The sequence below is a fragment of the Candoia aspera genome, chromosome 11, assembly GCF_035149785.1.
Source record: "Candoia aspera isolate rCanAsp1 chromosome 11, rCanAsp1.hap2, whole genome shotgun sequence".
NCBI lineage: Eukaryota > Metazoa > Chordata > Lepidosauria > Squamata > Boidae > Candoia > Candoia aspera.
This window is the reverse complement of record NC_086163.1, coordinates 17,208,190-17,229,103: the sequence shown is the minus strand read 5'-3', so window position 1 is coordinate 17,229,103 and position 20,914 is coordinate 17,208,190. Positions and strand designations below refer to the sequence as shown.

General features: G+C 37.1%; 1 protein-coding gene across 1 annotated transcript in view; it reads left to right on the top strand.

The window, feature by feature from the left end:
• The window catches only part of ITFG1 (integrin alpha FG-GAP repeat containing 1), a 91,359-nt gene that overhangs the window by 17,958 nt on the left and 52,487 nt on the right, over window positions 1-20,914 (top strand). Inside the window, exons 7-8 of the mRNA XM_063312902.1 lie at window positions 12,109-12,170; window positions 14,595-14,679. Of these exons, the coding sequence (XP_063168972.1) occupies window positions 12,109-12,170; window positions 14,595-14,679 (147 nt within the window). The remainder of the gene's footprint in view (window positions 1-12,108; window positions 12,171-14,594; window positions 14,680-20,914) is intronic.

Below are 20,914 nucleotides of genomic sequence, written 5' to 3'. Positions count from 1 at the left end.
TCTGCTTGATTGTTTGTATGGTGTTAATCCCTGCTTATCTGGGTGCAGGAGGTTGGGGAGGATGTGTTCTGGTCTTTTTGTTTCCTCCTTAGCTTTTTTTATTGTCTGTTTGAATGGTGTGTAAATGTGGTTTATCTCTATGTGTCTATTGATGGCCGATATGTCTGAGTGCCAGGCTTCCAGGAATTCTCTGGTGTTTTTGGATTTAGCTTGGTCTAGGATGCTCACAGCTTCCCAGCTGAAACTATGGTTAAGTTTGTCCATGTGGTGTGAGATTAAGGGGTTTTCATTGTGTCTTCTGACTGCTAATTAGTGTCCATGGATGCACTGTGTTAGTTTTCTGCCTGTCTGTCCTACATAGTGGCTGTTACAGTCCTTACACTGTATGGTGTGGATGACTCCTGATTTTTTTTTCCTTCTTGGGCTACTGGGTCTTTTGGTTTATTTAAGAAGTTTTGGAAGGCTTTAGTTGGTTTGTGTGCTGCAGAGTTGCCATGTGGTTGTAATAGTCTGTTGGTTATTTCTGAGATGTTTCTAACATATGGCAGTGTTTTCCTTTTCATAGCTTGTGTTGGTTGTGCTGTAGCAGGTTGAGTGGTCAGACATTTTTTGATAAAGTGTGGGTATCCATTTTGTTGGAAGATGTTGCATAGGTGGTCTGTTTCCTTTTTCTGGTGTTCAGGATTGCTGCAGTGCGTTTGTGCTCGTCTGAAAAATGTTCCTTAACAGCTCCTTGTGGGAGGTTGGGTTGTTACTTTGGTAATAGAGCACTTGGTTAGCGTGGGTTGTTTTTCGATAGACTGGTGTTTCTAATTTGCCGTCATTTCCTCTGCTATTGAGGATATCCAGGAAGGGTAGCATGCTGTTGTCTTCTTCTTCCTTATGAATTTTATTCCTTTGAAGATGCTGTTGATTGTTTCATATGTCTTCTCTAGTTGTTCCTTTTTTATTATGATGGTGTCATCTGCATACTGGATCCATACTTTTGGTTGTATGCATAGGAGTGCTAGAGTTTCTAGATGTTGCATTACAGTCTCTGCTATGCATCCTGAGAGTGGTGATCCCATGGGTGTTCCTCTGATTTGTTGGCATATTTGTCCATCTAACTGAAAGAAGGCAGTGAGGCAGCGGTTGATGAGGTCCATGATTCTGAGTATTTTGACCTTTGTGTTTTTGGATAAATCAGGTGTGTTGTGTTGTACTGCTGCCATAGATTCTTCGCTAGTTCTGGGTCTATGGATGTAAAGAGTACTGTGACATCGAATGAAACCATAATTTCACCTTCATCTATTTTTAGGTCTTTGATTTTCTGGAGGCACTGTAATGGGGAGTTGATAGAATATTCGCTCCTCTCTGTGAGATGTCCAAGCTTTTTTGTAAGTTCCTTCACTGTGTTGTATGTTGGGGTCCCTGGTAACAATACAAGTGGACGAAGAGGTATGTCAAGCTTGTGTATTTTGGGGTGGCCGTACAAGTGTGGGAGGATGGGTCCACTGCTTTTCATCCGCCACTGTTCTTCTTTTGTGATTTGACCTTTCTTGGTTAGGTCGTTCCCTTGATCAGGTTGTCTAGTTTCGATATTGGTTGGGTGTTTACTGGGATGTAGCTTTCTTTGTCCTCCAGTAATTCTTTGGCTTTTTGTATGTGTTGTGATCTGTCCATGATAACCATGGTTCAGCCTTTGTCTGCTGGGACGATGATGATGGTTTGGTCTGTCTTTATTTGAGAGCTGCTCTGTCCTCTGCTTTGAGTTGGTTCTGGTTCTGTGTTCTCCTGGCCTGTGGTATGACTGCCTGCCTTATGTTTCTGTAGCATGTCCTGTGGTTTTAAATGCTGCTTCTAAGGCTGCAGAGAATTCTAACTGATTAGCATTGTCTATTAGTTGAGGCCTTTCTGGAGGATCTTGTGTTCTGTGGTGGATAGCGGGCAGCTGGACAAGTTGACTACCCATTTGGGTTCAGGTACCTCTTTGCTTCTGGGGTTTAGCTTGAGCAGTTTGGTTTGGAGTTTGGTTTTCCTTTTTTCAGCTTGCCTTAAGGATGTAGTCTTGGTGGTGGTTGTCAATGTTTTTGTGTGTTCTGAGGTCATGGTTTGTTCCAGTTGCTCCTTGAGATTATCCATAGTGTGTTGGTATTGGCTTGGTCTAAGGTGAGCATCCATGATCATTAGCCATTATCATTTTTCAGCCACTTTGTTGAGCAATTTTCGATCCAACTGTGCAGTTTATTGGAGGTTTGTATATGACACTGGTGGGCAGGGCCTGCTGTTGTAGGCATTCATGCAGAAAGCATAGTTGTTCCTTGCTGGAGGTTTCATGCAAATTTCTCCCATTTGCGTGCTTTCTGAAGCATTTGACACTCACATGTAGCACCCATAGAAGAGAATCTCTGTAGCTCAGGGTTGAACTGGAGTCCTTGCTGTCTCCGAGCTTGGTTGTTGGCTTGCAGATGTTAAATTTAACCTTAAACGTTAAATTTAAATTTAAAATTTTAATTTTTAAGTTTAATTTTCAGATTTAAAGCATGTCTGGAAAAAGAGGAGAATCTTTACTCTCAGCGTCTTTATGCCACATTAGTTTTTTTCCTAATGTATTTCAAACTGCCGTTTTATCACCCACTTTCTTGATTACTGTTGGTATATTCACTTAGCTGATATCTAAGGAGCTGTTTCTATAGTCCTTTAAAGCTGTTTTGGAATTGTATTGATTAAATAATAGAAATTATGTATGTCATGTATTTTCTGGAATAAGGACATCCATTGTTAAAAAAATGAATATACTGAGGTACTTGGAAGTACCTTTCTGGATTCCGAGCCTTATTGTTTTCTATTATATATCTATTCTACATTTACAGTATATCCCAGTTTTATCAATACTGGATAATATTGAACCAAAGTTCTACATCGTGAAATATGTTCGTGGAACAATGGAATATTTTTCCTTTGTTTGACAGTTCTATCATTTACTGTATTTCACTGTCCTATATTACCTCTTTTCCGTTATCGGTCTGTCTGTCTGTCTGCCCATGATCTTTGCCTAAGGCACTATGTATGCAGTTAATGCTACTTAAATAATTTGAGAGTACCTTCAATGAACATTTAAAATGAAATTGCTGTTAACAATATTGGTCGTACAGGTATCTAAAGGGAGCTTTATCCCTTTAGAGTCATTTATCCATCTATCTGGTTTATATGCTGCTCTGATGAGAACCATCTCTGAGCAGCTTACAAACTTTAATACAGTAGTAGGATTAAAATATAAATTCCATAAAGAAATACTCCAAGCCCTGAGAAACAACCCAAATCCAAACACTTCTCTTGTGGGAGTGGGGGACAATTTCAATCCAACCCTGAAGACTCCTTGAAAAAGCCAGGTCTTGCTGCTTCCTCTCCTCTCCTCTCCTCTCCTCTCCTCTCCTCTCCTCTCCTCTCCTTTGAAAGGCCAAAAAAATTGGGTCAATCATACCTCCAGGGGAATGCTGCTCCAGAAAAGGGGAATAGTGACTGAGAAAGCCCAATCCAATAGTCCATGCAGATGACACTCCCTATAATGTACGGGCTTATCATTATTGACACAGTTTTTCTAAAAAAAGTCTAATGCTTCTTCATCTTCGATTAACGTAGTAACATTGATATAATCTGTCCCCTTGGAGAGCATTGTTTGCATACTGTCTTTAGCCCAAGGAATTCAAGGGGTTTTTTTGTTTTTTTTTAACAGAAACAGATTTATAGCTGTGTGTTGCTAAAGAAACTCAGCAAGGTGTTATATATGGATGTTGAGATAGAAAATGTGAAAACAGCCTTTTCTTAATGAATGGGAGCTGCCATATGTTCTTGGATACCAAATACTTGCACTTTAAACTAATGGATTCCTTTTGATAGAAGTGAGGTGGACATAATATATTACAAGGAAGTTGTTTGTGCTAAAACGGCTTTGGAACACTGCATGTATTCTCTCAACATCACTTTAGTCCCTCTGGACTAAAAATTCCTTTGTAAGTATGAGAGAGGGGATTTGCCTTTCACTGTCAAATTACATTTGTGTTCAGGAGTTCATTGACTTTGGTTTTGTTGCATTATTCTAACATTGACATAGCTTAATTTTATGATTACCCTGCCTTTAGTTAAACAGCAAAGTGGCAATTACATTCCTATAGTCTCTTAGCAAGTCCACCCCCAGAATGCCAATCCTTATATAACTAAAACAACACAATGCATATTCAGAGGTTTCCCAAGCTTTGAAGGAGTGCAAAAAGGTGACACATTGGTGCATGAGAAAAACAGCTCAGTGAAGCTGTTCAGAAATTGAGATAGACAGAATGGAGGATCTTAGAAAGAAACATGGCTGGCTTGAACCCAGAACAGAAGTACTTCTGGATTTGGATCTTGCAACAAAACATTGCAGTCTTTTTCTTTGGATAGGCTCACGCTTCTCAATAAATATGCTAATTCAGTTTAAACCATTGTTTCCCCAAAACATAGCTGTGGGGAAATCATAGTAGAAGTTTAAAGAACACTAATGCATCCAAGTAAAAAATAACTGCTAGTCAAGCAGCTTGACTAGTACAGTACAACAAAGGGTCAGATGAGAGTGCAATATTTTACACAGTTTACTGCTTAGGTTTCAACCCATCCTTCTTCAGCTGTTATAATGTGATAATAAATCTGGCAAATCAAAATGTAACATGCTTCTCTCTTCACCCAAAGAAAGACCTCACCAGCATGAGATGAAATTATTATGCAATAGCATTTGTGATTAATTTCTTACTCAGTTCCTTGAAGAGGAATGTCATAAGCACTGAGCAGGTGTTCTACCCTAGTTTTGTAATAATTCCTTTTGAATAGGGTAGCAGCAATGAGAAGTTGGAATAATAATCTGTAGAATTCTATCATCAGGTTTACAATCTGTGGCTGGATTTACAACCCAAAATTTATTGTTGAATAGCCAAAGAAAAGGTTGACCTCTAATGTGAAGATTCAATTGTGGAATTGCTTTTAAAAGACTGCAGTCCAACCCATGTTTGTCAGATGTAGGTTGCATTTTCAGTGGGGGCTTGCTTTAGAACACTTGTACATTTGCAGCTAAGCATAGAAAATAACAGTTATGGTTAGTTACTCAGAGGGAAGTCTTTTGATCTGAGCACGAGAAAACTAAGGCCAGACATTTTCCTTCTCCCCCACTGTCTTATGGGCTAAATCCTCCATGGGAACAATGGAAATAGATAATACTTGAAGCTAAACTGAAAGAACTCAGGTTTTTTTTTTTTTATGTTCTTGTGTATTTAGCTGTCAAATGCCAAGAGTGTGCTGCTAAGCAAGGATGACTTATAACAGGGGTGTGGACATCTCCTAACTTTTATTTACATTAAAATTCATGAGGAATTTGTGGCTGTAGAGATTGTCCTTAATCTTAGTAAGGGGCCATAGGCACCATTTTTTATGGTTTTTAATCCCCCAGCCCCATTGGTTCTCCAATGACCTCATGTCAGCAGGTGTTCTGTACTTAATTTCACAGGTAGGTGGGTAAAGATAGGCTGACAGATAGTGATTGGCTTACAGTCAACCAACGAGCTTCTTGATGAGGAAAGATTTGGGTTAGGACTCTGGCTGTTTTGTCCATATCCTAGTGTACCCAAAGAGTTTGGATTCATATTTCTATAAAGAGTTCTTCATATTACATTGTAAAAAGTAGTTTTGGAACCAAAGATATTCTCTTTTATTTATATATATACACACATACACATACACACATACATTACATGTACATGTACATATACACATATACATATAATTTTACTGAAAATTTTGAACACAAGAAGATGACTAATATAAACTAACATAGACCCAAAAAGCGGGGGGGGGGGAAATAAAAGAAAAAACTAAAGGTGCAAAAAGAAAGAGTAGCAGAAAAATAGAAAAGAAAAAAGATAGAAAAAGTGGTGTCCAATCTTCCTTGCAGCAGTTATAATTATAAATTGACCTCTCCCTCTAAAGTTACACTCTTCTTTCCATAATCTATCCTATCTAATAATCAAAACCATAAATCATAAATTCATTTTTTTCTTTTTTACGGCAAAAGGCCATAGAGGGGTTCCAGTCACCAGTAAACACAGATATTGTCTTTTCTCTAATCAAACAAGTCAGTTTGGCCACTTCAGCAAGCACAGAACCAAAGATACTCTCAAGTGGTCCGTGATACGAATGACCTGCTCTTCACTCTTCACACCTTACTTGGTTGGAAAAGCCCTTATGCTTACTCAAATGGCAGTTTTTAAAATAGTCTGGAACATGTAAGGCTTTAAAAATGGCAATGTGGCTTTGTGTGATAGATATCCTTCAGTTTCCTTCTCATGTATAAACATTGCCTGCTCATCATTACTTTGTTTTATAAGGGACCTGGATAGTGAAGAAAGAAAGGAAATGAAGAAAAGACCTGCCAAATGTTTGGGGTTTTTTTATTTGAGCATAAAGAATGCATTCTTAAATAAATACTGATACCTGGCACTAAAACCACTCTGTGCCCCATCTCTGTCCCACTCAGTCAAACTCTGGGCACTCGTATGTGCAACATACACCATTCTTCCTTTAGACCCCATCAACCTGTTCATATCAAAGATGTTCCAGTAATTTTGCAACTTAATGAAAGGAGCAGTAGGTTTGCATACTGCTAATATGCAACATGTTTGAGGACCTTCCTACCTCTGTGTAATCTAATGCATCAGTTACAGCTTTTGGGTAGCCAGGCATTGCTCTTTACATTTCTGCAGTAGCCAAAGGCTACAGAAGGTGGTCTTCTGATGATGCAGCACAGGCAGCGCTTTGTTACACACAGAGGCATGTCCAGGCTGTTTTAGGGATTGCAATTTAATTATTGTATTCCCAACATGGAGGGAAGCCATGCTATCAGTTTTGGGCAGTTGTGGTCAAAGGTTGTTCCAGGGGCCTACAGAAAAGGTCTTGAGGCAGCGGGAGGCTTGTGGTGCCAACTTCTGATGTAAGTAAACTAAATCACAATCACTCAGGGGTTTCTAACCCTTGTGGCACTGTTCGAATTTGACAGCCTCTTACAGCCACTTTATAAATGGTTCCCCTGGGTATGGTAAGTCACAAAGCATGCATGAACCAGAGGCACAGTTAGAAAGAAACAACTGTTGAGCTACAGCCACCCAATTTTTTATATGTTAAGAATATCTCTGTAGGTCTATGTGGGGCCCAGAGGCATTGCAGAGATACAGCTGATGCTTAAGGCTGATGCTTTGCCTTGAAATATGATAGCTTTCTATTCATTTTTTTAAATTAAAAAAATATTTTTTAAAAATGAGGCAGGAAACTTTGTGGATGCCAGGGAATATGTTGCAGTGCCACGTTGGGCATCCGGGTTCTATCTAAAATCAAAATTCCCCAGTCAACAGAGATGGGATGTGGTAAGTCAGTATCTCAGAACAGCTGCTTTTTTATGAATGGTTGCAAACTGCCCAACTAATAGCCCAGTTTCCCTGAGCATAGAAAATACATCTGGAAATGCAATGTATGCATCTAAAGTTCACTGAGTTTGGTTAAATGGCTTGTAATTATGGAAAATAAGCACACAACTGTCACATTTGATACTTTCTATTGAAATAAATGAAAGAAACACATTGAAGAGGAGAACTGAGCGGCCGACTGCAAAGATTTAACCCAACAACAATTGACCTAGATGCAGTATATGTGTATTTCACTTCTAAAGCCACATTCCATGTAGGCATTGTGCAAAGAAAATATCCATGTACTGTGGCTCTTCATTCAGGAAAATATCTGCTTTATATAGCAGGTCCTATGAAAAGACATACTAGGGTACTTTAGGGAAAAACACAGCAGTTGTGTTGCCCTTTGCACTACAAATTACAATGCAGGTAATGCTTTGTTCGCTACCTCCATGCGTTCCTTTCTAGCAATAAATCTACTAGCTGTCTAGCCGTTTACAAGCCAGCTCCTACTTTCCAGTTTATTACAGGTTTGTCTAAAAAACAAATTATGAGACTGCAGCCTCATAATTGTACAAAATAAGTGGTCAAATAGAAGCACTCTGGAGTCAGATCCTCTTTGAAAGGACTACTATATGACTTTGTAAATAATTCTTAAATCGCCTTCTCTTGGGTAGCCCAGCTATACTAGTTATGGAATTGGCTGCCATGATGTCAATGGTGCCATTACTAATACTTTTTGATACCCAAGTTTGTCTAGTTTTCTTCAAGCTTTTACTGGTAATCAGCCTTGGTTCTATTGGTGGCTTGGTCATTTTAAAATATTTCACTAGTTTCTGTACTAGGGAGAGTTGGTGTGCTTTGTAATATTGCTTAACTCTTCAAGGTTCCTTGTTTTTAAGTATTACGACTTCATTAAATTTAATTTTATAAACTATCTCATATGCTTTTGTCTTCAAATAGTGATAGCCTTCTAATCTTTTGGAAAATACACACAGCCACAGTTGGCATAAATCTTGAAACTTGCCAAAAAAATGCCACCTGAGGCCTTAACAGTAATGTTCCTAGGTAACTCTCTAATAAGAAAAGTGATTGATTATTCTCAATTTCTACATGTACCTTTCCTTTACATTATTATTAATTCAAGGTCCAATGAAGTTAATTTACTCTTATTGTTAACATGTGATTCTATTTTAGAAATTATTGCCTTAGTTTTGCAGTGGGAGTAGGGATGGGGGCAGGAGTAGCACAAGAACTAATTTCTTGATGTTCCCATGCTGTGTTCTTAGTTGATTTCAATTTCCTTCTTCCAAGTCCTGAAAACTTTAATTTAGTGACCCAATAGCTTATATACAGCAATTTTCAGACACATGGACTTTATATGGGAGCACTATAGAGTGGATTAAAATGGAATCTGCAGTCAACTAGAATTGAAACTCTGGTTCCATAAATTTCCGTATTTTCGACTCAAATTCATGTTCAATCCTATAGGCCTGATGCCTTTGCTGTTGTCATACAGCTACCAATCTCATTGGCACCGTACTTGTATAAAAGAACTCTGCAGTCTTGGCCTTTCTCCTGAATATTTAGGCCAACTAACTCTGGAGAAGGCCAAACCAGTAGTAAAAGAAAGAATTAGGGACATTGATCGCCAAAATGATATTACCAGTGCTCCCGAATTCTATCACCAAATTCTAGATAGCCGCACACCCTCTACTGCAGGGTATCTGTACAATCTAATCCTAAGCAAATAGAGATGGGCCTTTTCCTGAGCCCACTTTGATGCCCTTCCTTCAGCACTGCTGGCAGGAAGGTTCCATGGGACTCCTTATTCACAGAGACTTCGCCCCGGTGGATCCAGGGAGGTAGAAAATCTTGCCCATGTTCTCATACAGTGTCCTTTTTATGATGCCCCAAGTCGTGCTCTGATCTCCCTAATTATTTCTAAATGTGTGGGTCATACTGGTAGTTTTCACATTTATTTCTTTTTAAGGAATGCTGATTCTACATTCACATACCTGGTGGCCAAATATTTTTACCAAGCTATACAATTATGCAAAAATTTTAATTAAATATATTGTTTTGTTATTTTATTGTTTTCCTTTTTCCTGATAATGAATCGTTGAATTAAACTATTTTCTTTTATTGTAAAGGCTGGTGAAAGACCGTAATGAAGTTATCATTACCATTATCACATTTTTGAAGAGGCTCAGTTCTGGTTTTCCTTATTTGGGTGTGATGCTACTCCCCATACTGCTACCAAATACATTTGGATTTGGTGGCAGATAAATGCAGTTTTGCTTTCTTGGGCATTTAATAGAGAGCCAGTCTGGTCTAGTGTTTAAAATGTTAGACTAGGAACAAGGAGGCCTGAGTTCTAGTTCTCCCTTTCACATGGAAGCCAGCTGGGTGACTCTGGGCCAGTCCCTCTGGAAGATAGCAGTGACAGCAATGTTGCTAAGAAAATTACGGGGATTTGTAGTTGCCAGAAGTCGAGACTGACTCAAAGGTGCACACCCAAAAAAAGGCATTCAGTGATAGAGTGACTCTTGATTCACTGGCAGACATTGATATGATCCAATGAAGATGGACATCATCATTCTTACCTGTTTGCTTCCTTCCAGTGCATCATTTCCCAATCTGATGCAACTCCCAGCTGATCCCCACAGTACATTTGAGGGTGATAGAAGACCTAATCCAAAGCATCTAGAAGAAACCAGAAAATAAGACTTCATGATTTATATTCTAACCTTGAAAATACTGTTTTGAAAAACAAACACATTTTTAAAAAATAACACAGTAATGCATTTTAAGTAACACATCAGAAGTATAATATTAAGTGACAGAAAGCCTTACAAGCTTGCAATTATATTTCAAGATCTTTAGAGAATGCAATTTGAAAAGTATATGGTGCTAATGTTGTGCTACATGATTATGTTTGGATCTTTCTTTCCCAGTAAAATGTTGTTTTCTGTGAGGACGTAAATTGGGAATTAATTGGTTTTCTTACAGTTGGTCTAGTGGTTGAGGCAACGGGCTAGAAACCAGGAGACTGAGAGTTCTAGTCCTGCCTTAGGCATGAAAGCCGCCTGGGCGACCTTGGGCCAGTCCCTCTCTCTCAGCCCAACCCACCTCACAGGATTGTTGCTATGGGGAAAATAGGAGGAGAAAGGAGTATTTAAAGTTGCCACAGTTGAGAAACACTGCCTTAGAAGGTACAGAGATTAAATAGTACCCTGTCTATCAAACAAAATAATTCATATCCAAAATAATCTTAGCTCCCTACTTTTGACTAGATGTGCACATGAAAACAGATACCATTTCAGGCCTTTGTTGTGGTTTTGTCGTCATTTTAAAGCACTTAGGTGATTTGTGATAGAAGTTTTAGGATGCCACTTCTGAAAAATGTATTGACAAAAGGAAGAGGATTAACAATAGATGGACGATGCATTTCCCTTTAAGTACCATTTGTGTTGCTAACTTAGTAAATCTTCTTGACATTTAAATTTTATTTTTTTCCTAGTTCTTTGTGGTTTAGCTCTCCCTTCTCTTCCTTTTTTTTCCTTTCCTTTTCTCAATTCCACCCACCCGTCCAGTAATTGAACACCACAGCTATTGTGTCCTTGGCTGGTTCTAAGAAAAACAAACACAGGCTCTTTGTTTTGAAGATGCTTCTTAGTCTTGTCCTGTTCATAGATTTTATTTTCATGATTTTAAAAAAAAATCGTATGCCACGATAGAGCTGGTTTTGGACTTGCCTTCATTTTAAAAATAAATAGAAATGGGGAGACAGAAGCCATTATGGGGCTTTTTTTTTCCGTGAGGGAAGTTAAGAAGCAGATTTGTCACCTTAAGACTCTGCAAAGATCCTTTTGACACCTTAGCCCAGTCTTCCTCAACCTTTTGACCCTGGAGGAACCCTTGAAATATTTTCCAGGCCTTGGGGAACCCCTGCACATTCAGGCTCAAAGACAGGCCAGAAGTTACAAAATTATTATGTCTGTTTCATGTGTAGGCCTGTATATATGCACTAACTGTGTTCTAAACTAAAAATAAAGAATGAAACTTACCTCTTCAATGTGAAGTTGCCTGAATTTGAAATAATTCCTTAAATAAATCATGATCTCCCAGGGAACCCCTAGTGATCTCTTGCAGAACCCTAGAGTACCATGGAACTGAGGTTGGAAAACCCTGCCTTAGCATCTCACCAAAGCCTCCCAAACAAGATCAGTAGCGATGTCACGCTGTCACCAGCAATAACCCCCTTTGGCCCTTAGGCCAAAGAAGAAACAGACCCCAGTCAAGCAGCTAACCCTCTGCCTCTCAATCCCTCTTCTTTGGTTTCAAACAAACTAAATATATTTAAAAACAATCAGTCAGTCAGAAGCCAAGTCAATCAGCACACAAAGGCAAGTAATCTCCAAGCCATGCGTTCTAAGTTCATATGCCTTGTCTCCTTGAGAGTGTCATAGTAGGACTCTGCTGACCTCAAACACTCTGGGGATTATATGGTAGGGGGAGGGAGATTTCATCAATATGGCTTTTAGGATTAGACTACATATACCGGGTTGGATTAAATACTTGTAAAAAAAAATGTGAGTTCTGAATATATTGATCCTTGTTGATTTTTGTCCCTTGCATCTTACAGATTTGTTTCTTACAACGCTGTCAAAATCTGGACAAGCTCAGTTTGAAATATGGGTGAATCAGGTAAAGAGACTCAGTCATGTTAAGTTGGGAATAATTATATTCTAATGTACTTGCAGAGGCAGGCCTGATTATACTGATTTCAGGAATAAAGAATCTGCACCTTAGAGACCATCATCAGCACTGGTTTTGAACTTGTGAATGTCACTTGAAGAGCAGCATCCCTTTCTCTGCAGGATTCGAGCATGGATAACAATTAAGCCAATCAGTGTGCCCTGATGTGTGTGTTAAACAAGACTCCTGTAGCGATGTCATATGTAGGATTGCTGGCATTTGATTTGTCAACAGGCTAAATTTGGGAAGAAAAAAAGTGTCTTCCTTTTTGGTACTTCTTTTTTGTGGGGCCCATGCTTTTGTATTGTTCCAATGGGACAATTTTTCTCCTCTCCATTGGAGAAAAATACAGTTAAATGAGAAGTCAGATTGCTTTTTGGCTGCTGAAGTCCCAATGAAGGTCTAGAGTACAGGTCTGTGCAGGACCAGCAGCTAATCCCAGGGCTTTTTTAAAGCTCTGAGTGGCCCATGGGTAGAATGAACCCTTATATCTCCCCCCTTTCTTCTTTTCTCATTGAATGTATTCTTTTTTTCCCCCATAGAATTTTTTTCAATTTATGTCAGTGAACGTAAGAGGGCAAACAATCGACAGAAAATGCTGAAATAATTTTTGGGATGCTATTTTTACTCATTTGTTCTTCCTTGAGTGAAAGGTGTCAACCCCCCTGCTAATTTTGACCACTGGCCTTGCAGGTCCCTTGGATGGAGGCTAATCCCTGTGTGATGCCCAAGGCCATTGCCCTCGTGGCTCTCCCTGAAAATGTCCCTTTCTAATCTCAAACTTCAGAGTAACTTTGTCATCATGGAAGAAATAAAATGTAAATACTGTGAGCATTTCTATACCCAGGAAGTAAAGCAGTTTGCTGAAACATAGTCTGAGTTTCCAAGTTTTGCAGATTTGTGATAATAGATACTAATGACAGCTCAAGACTTTTTTTCCCCTGAAGTTGCCATCTAAAAATGGTGGAGGAATGATTACTTGTACACGGCATCCTTTTTTCAATTAAAATGTGTATTCCTCAGAAATACCTACATGTTACATACTCAGTGCTTCTGATTATTAAATCAAATTAAAATGTCCCATTCATGTAGTCTACAAGTCACAGGCCCACTTAAAAGTAAAACAGGCAGGAATGAATTAGTATTATGTGTGATAATATTGTTATACTTAACGTATTAAAAAAGTTGCCATAATGCTTTTAGGATGCATGTTAGACTAGGTATAGGGATAATTAAAATATATCAAAGAATGGGACCTCCAACCATTGATATAAGATACCACTGCTGATTGCCTCTGAATAATTGGAATTTGTTTCTTATTAATTTTGGAAATTAAACTATCATATGATATATAAGAGGTTATTATTTGGGAGCCTTTCTGCCCTGTTCTCTAAAGTTACTTTTTGAAGACTGATCTGTCATATAAAGTGAATTGTTTTCTGAACCAGTAGTTTCATCTGTATTTTTAAGAACTGAAAGAAACATGTCATTGGTAATCTTCGGGTTTCACTCACTTCAACTGAAATTCCAATATACTGTATTTAGAAGGTGTTTTTCTTCAGTTACAGTAATTTCCACATAAAACCACACTCACTGTAATCTTAAATCCAAAATCTTTTTGAAGCTCTTCAGTTATTACTAAAATTAAGAGTTAATTTGACTGAATATTAAAGTCAAAATTGAAAGCTAGTTTAAGTCACTATGGCTCAGTTTGTGCATCAATATGATGTACTTACTTTAAAGTATCTACTCAGGATATTTTCTGACCATTCTGCATTTTATAGCAATGAATATTTGCAAATTTCTCTATAAAAAGGGATGGAAGGAAATCTATTAAGAAACTCCCGAGAAGTGGTTATGCTACAATAGTGTTCCTTTTTGTCAAGACCATTTTCTTTGTTAGTGAAATGGTTGAAAAAAAGTAACACAGCCCAAGATCTTGCTGGTGGATTATTTCCATTACAAAGGAATAGACGCCTGGATGGTTGGTTGGTTGTTTTTAAAAGAAAGCTTTCTTTGCTGTAAAAGGCATTTTCCAAATGACAATTTTCCAAAATTTTGAGTAAGCTATTTTATTTTGTGGGGTATGTGGACAAAACAGATACAAAGCATTTAACTTCTTTGTGCCAGTTTGCCAAATGTACTAGAGTTTCAAGAATAAGTTTCAAAAGCTTTAAGTGAGTTTATCAAACAATTGATCAGAAGTATGCTAAAATAAAAACCCAAAATCTATTGCCTCCACAAAATAGCACATTTTTCTGTTCTCAATGGGTTATTACGTTCAGATATTTCCAAGATTTTATGAGAAATGTTTTAGGATTGATAGCCTAAATATATTTATATTTATATTTATATTTCTTTTTTTATTGACAGGATGGGAATTTTTCCAAAGCTACATACATAAAGGAAAAACCGAAAGACGTTGTTGTTGTTGGACAATCAGTATTTGCTGATTTTGGTGAGACTCCTTTCTTCTTATTCCAAATATTTGATTTATGTGCATTTTCTGTGCATGTAAGAATGTATATTTATGCAGTAGAAATTATTTGGGTGATGATACCATTTTGTTCTGCTATTTAAGAAAGCCCATTTCTAAATGTTAAATTGCTACAAGATTTCATGGGCGCTTTATCAATTAATCTCTGATATACATGAGAAAGATTTAAATTACAGTGCTTATTTAAAAAATTGATGAAATGCCCATGTTTTAAATCATAAATACTAGTTATTATTAAGTTTCTTAACTTTGTGGGAATCTAATTTTGAGCAATCTTTGGCAAGCAACAGTTTTTTGGGGGGGAAACAATACTTTTGCTTTTTAATTAAGGGCCAAATTAGGAATTATTATGTATTTTTTAAAATTCCAAAATCTCATTGTTGTCATTGCATTTATAATGCCATGTGCTTTGTTTTAATTCTAACTTTATTTTGTATTTGATCATCAGCATTTTACCCCTTTTTATTTTTGTTTCCATTTATGGGTTTGTTAAAGAGTTTGTTGCATATTTAGTGTTAAAACTTTCAAATAACTAGTAATAATAAAATTTAAACATTTATAGTTACTTGATTCAGAATACAAATCTGGATTCTGTTGAAAACAAACGTAATTGCTCCTCCATTTTGTTTCTGTGGCTCAGAATATAAAATGAATTCTACATTAATTTTTCATCCAAATCTTGGTCAGTAAGCAAAGCTCAGAGAAGCTAAGCTGGAATCTTGTTCCTTAAAATATCAGGGAATTATCAACATACTTGGCTCTTCCCAATCCCCTTGTTCTAATCAAACTGTTTTCCAATATGTCTAAAGTGGGGGAGAGGCATTTATTAACTAGTTTGCTTTTTGGTCTTTTGGCTCAGATTAAGTGTAAGAGTTTATTAACTAGGATCTTAAAAGTGTTATTTGTCCTAAGAAATGTGGTGTCTATTTATTTTAAAATAAACAATGGCAGAATCCTATACTAATTTGTTCTCTATTCTAACTAAATGCTTAAAAATCCCACAAATATTGTCATGCATTTTTGCTTGACCTTTAATTAAATACCATCACTCCTGGGTAAGTGTTCAGGGTGGTCTCTGAATTGTAACTCTTGCTATACAACAAAGTCAAAGACTAAAATCAGATTTTATTTTAATTGTTCTATTTGTACACCACCAAATCTGCCAGGGAATTTGGCAGCTTACAATAGTATTTACATATACTGTTATCTTTTTAAAAAAGAAGACCCATAATAAGCAAATCAAGGTGGAAGAGTAGAAATCCTAAATAATCTAATGCTTTTTTATCCTTTTTTTGCGGGGGAAGGAGATACATTAACCTGTCATAGAGAGCTGTTAATGATTCCTCAAAAGCAGATGGTATTGCAAAATGCCATGAGTGCTAATAAGCATGAAGAGGTAAAGAAATAATCAGACTAGAATTTCATCTCACCAAGTGCTACCACTAACCACAGTGAATAGTGTCACTAACCAGCAGTTGTAATTTTAGAAATATGCCGTATTTTAAGAAGACATGAATTAACTTAAATTTCAAAAGATGCAAAAGAGAGAGAGACATTGTTAAGCTAGGATTTCAAATGTGTAACATTTCTATACAATTTGCTATTTGGAGTTTTATTTTTAAGCCATAGCTTCATATCAAAAACAATAACAACCACCATACAGGTAGTCCTCACATAATAACCACAATAGGGGCCAGAAATTTGGTTGTTAAGCAGTGTGGTTGTTAAGTGAGTCACCACATGACCGGACCTGATTTTATGACCATTTTTACAAGGGTCATTAAGCAAATCCTGCTTCCCCGATTGCGAATCGTGATCATGTGACTGCAGGACGCTGCAACTGGTTGTAAATATGAGCCGGCTGCCAAGTGCCCGAATTGCGATCACGTGACCGCAGGGGTGGTGCAATGGTTTGCAACAGTCATAAGTGCAATTACAGGTCATAAAGCATTTTTTTTCGAGGCCGTCATAACTTTGGACTGTCATTAAACTAACGGTTGTTAAGTGAGGATCAGCTGTACTCTACAATTTGATTGGTAGGCAACAGGAAAATCCAGGGAGAAAGAGAGAGGGGCCCCACCTGGTATAACACAGTATCCTTTGTTCTAATATGTTTTTGTATACCTTTTTCAGTATGAATAAGTACATGTTATACCCTTTTTAGAACTACAAACTGTGTTGCAAACTCAGTGTGTAAATTTTCATTATAGTAGTGCAATCTGGATATACCTTCAGGAAGTACAAATTTATCACCCACCTGCAGCAGAGAATTCAGTGGCTCTGCTTGTCTCCTCCCCCACCTGGTCTCCAGATAACTCAAGTACCGTTTGTTTGGCTTTTCAGCTGAGACACTCAGTCACCTGTAGGTTTTCAGCTGTAGCTGGGGTATACCTTCCCAGGATAATTGGAGAATGTACTTGGTCCTACATAAATGGCAATTTTGAACTGAGTACCTGAAGAACTTTTTTCCTGGGGAGAACTGTATTCAAATGAGAAGGATGCTGATGAGGAACAAACATGGCTACATGCAAGGAGCTTATGTGCTTGCAAACAGTAAACTTATTTTACGGTTGCTGAAATCAGCAACTGAAAAGGGCTATTGCTTTCATTGCTACATTATTATGGACTTTGCAGAGTCATATGTATGAGTGCTGTGAAGTAAAAAGAAGAATTAAGGAGAATTAATTAAGAATCCATGAAGGGTAGGACTAGCAAGACCCAGGTTTAGGTATACTCTCAGCTATCGAAACTCAGTCAAGGTCTCTCAGCCCAACATACCTCATAGGATTGTTGGCGGGGGGTGGGCTGGGGAATAAAGGGTAATTCTTCAATAATTCTTGAGTTTTTGAAGAGTAGGTGGAATAGAAATCAAATAAATAACTGCGGTCTAGAAAGAGCCACTGCTGTTGAGGCTGTTTCTGTCTCTCATGAAATTGTATGCTATTCATTTCCAAAATAGTCTTTTGCCATTTATGTTTAATGGAAATCCAAAAGAAAAGAAGAAAGCCAATTCCCTTGGTAGAAAATAGCAGTGTGGGAGGAAGAAAACCAAGCCTATAGAATAAATGAGTTCTTCTCTCTTCTATGGAAACCATTCTCAACCTCTTTGTTCATCTTTATTGAATAAAATTAAGAAAATACATCTTTAATATCCATGTTGCTCATCCGCTACAATTTGCTTCTTAATCAGTTTAAATTTTAATTTAAGCTTCGTTTTAAAGCAGTATTTCAGCATTAACAAAACTGAGAAATACTGTTTCAGCCACTTTGGTGCAGTGAACATTAATAATTGGTAAATTAGTTGTTCTTCTATGAGTCATTTTTATTAAATCATGTTCTCAGTGGTGTCCGTTCTGGAGTTACGTCTACAGTATCTTTACATGCAAAGTGACTTGAGCTGGGGCTGATTAAAATATGTTTTAATAAAGTTGCTGGTAAATTCTAGAGACGGCTGCAATTTAGGAATGTGTTCATCTTCTAGTGTTGGGTTTAAAAACTCATTTGGGAGCTGCTGCTAGACTAAACGTTTAATAAAAAGCTCATTTCTCTTTGTAAGCATGAACAATAGTGTACATTTAATCAGTGGTTTTCTTATAGGGGTAAAATCTGTAGCCAAAATATATGAACTGTTGGTTAGACCTAAGAAGCTCCTTCTGATGAGCTTCCTGTATCTCTATTTACAAATAGATTTTATTTTGGCTGTAATAGTAAAATAACATAAAAATAATAATATGGAAAATAATAAACATACTTTAAAGACTTAAAGATAAATATTTAAATGTCATTATCAAGTGATCCTCTATCCCCATCCCAGTCAGAAATGAATAATATAATATAATTTTATTGATTAGTCAGTTGACCATATCAAAAAGTTGGGCATCAGCCACAATAAAATATAGTGCCATAAAACAGATAAAATGCAATAAGATAAGATAAAATATACTAAGGTGAGATAAAATATTATAAAATACAGTAAGATAAAAAAGAGATAAAAGAGTAAGATAAAAGTATAAAATATAATAAAATATAATAATAAAATGAGTAAAAAAAACACAAAAATAGTGTATGTTTAGATGAGTTCATCACCTTTACATGCCACACCAGTATGTTCTATAAATCGTGTTCTCAATTGGACAGCCCTAACTATAAAATTAACAGTTCTATTGACCACATATGTATTGGTGCCCTAGAGGAAGTAACATAATCGTTTGTTACAGTCCCAGTATGTGGTTCTGTCAAGTAGTGTCTGGAGGTACTGAGCCCTTGCTGGGGCATACAGTTGGCAGTTAAATCAGACATGCACAATGTCTTCTATTTCAGATGCTCCACAAACACATGTTCTCTTGAGGTAAGGCACTTGGTGGAATCGTCCGTATTTGACCATAGAATCTAGCTGCTCAAATCTTGCTCTGGTAAGAGCTATCCTATGGTATTGAGTCAGATCCATTGTCAGGTATTTTTCTATTTGAAAGGACATTTTATTTTTAGCCAGCCATTTCAACGACCTAATGTTTGCAAGTGACTCAATATCGGTTTGGGCGTTAACATCCCAGTCAGAAGATGAAATGAAGACCACCCCCTCAGATGCTTTATTTATCTTAATTGTCCCAAAGGAGAATTAACCAAAATCCTGCTTAGGTAGACTCAACTCAGTGAGACAAGTTGGTCCTAACTAAATACAACCATTTAGTTCAGTGGACCTACTCTAAGCATCTTAGTTTAGATCAACCCAGTATCTTCTACAGATTTGTCAGTTGATACAGGAAACTGCACATTTTCAAGAAGCATAAAATGAAAGCTTTTTGTAGGGGGCCATGTGTGTGTGTCATGTTATTTTTCTTGAGTAAATATCTGAAATTAAATTCTTGACAGTTAGATATCCAAAGCAACAGTTTAATCTGTCAGAAAGTACAGCTTACCTTTAAAGGAGAGTCAGATTCATTAATTACCAACTTAGAATGCTAAAATCATTTTTTTTTTAGCCACAGCCACTATGCATTGAAATCCCAGGGGAAGAACATTGTATATTGAGATACTGTATTTTTTTAGATAAAGCCATATATATAGTAAATATTTAATTTCTTGTCTTCATAATTCAAGAATCTTAGTGAATGTGGTTATACCAAAAATTGGGGGGGGGGTTGTCCTTTTTTTATCTACCCTTAGATTCAGAAATATTAAGGCCTGATATTAATATTTTTATAGACATTAGATAATGCACATTTGGGATATGAGAAATGCAGAATATTTTTTGTTTGGGTTCCTAATATTCTGGCTAGATTCTTATTCCATAAAAGACAGACTGTGGATTAGTTGAATTTTGGTTTACTAATTGTGGGAATCCAGGCATTGTGATCTGTAAAACTATAGTTAAACAAACCATAGCTTAGCAATGTGTGATATCTTGTTCAGACAAAGCAGAAAATGGCTTGCAGGGTAGCTCTCCTTGTTTCTCCCATCCCAAAGGATAAACCATTAGCTGTCAGTTTTGAACAAACCATTATTGTTCTTGACAGCTGAAACATGAACTGTTGCGTTTAAATGACCTGTGATTCCTCATAGCACACTACTATCAAATCATAGTATTAGGAAAGCTATTCACTGACTAGTGGTTTAAAAAATCATAAATTACAACTGCAAATGTCATAGGGAGTTGTGGTTCTTCTCAAGTGGAAACAGAAGATTTTGTTCTCTTTCAAGAATGCAAAATAGTTGGGGAAGAGACCAGATATTATCACAGCCTTTTCACATAACCCTAAATCCCCATTATATTTGAACTGAACTACAGGTCTCTTAGGACTCCAATCTCAGACCCTCATCTTACCCCACCCCTCTCCATCTGATTTAAGGTTGGATAGCTTTCAATAATAATATACCAATTAGGTATAATGGACCACCATCAGAAAAATAAATCTGCAACTCTTCTGTGAATAGATAGAACTGCTTTTAGAACTCTTTATGGGCAGAGCCCGAATTTGCCTCCTAGTCTTTCATTAAATGATTAGTTATCACAGCTTTCAGTTGGTGTTATATTGAAATTGTTATAACACCTGCTTACAATATTTTCATTTAATAAGCTTGGCAAGGCTACCTAGTCATATTCTTATAAGCTCCAGAAAGTTGATTGAGGTGATGATGAGGTGTTAATGTAATCCTGTCTCCATCGCAGTCACCTGCTGGGGTATTTACATCCCTA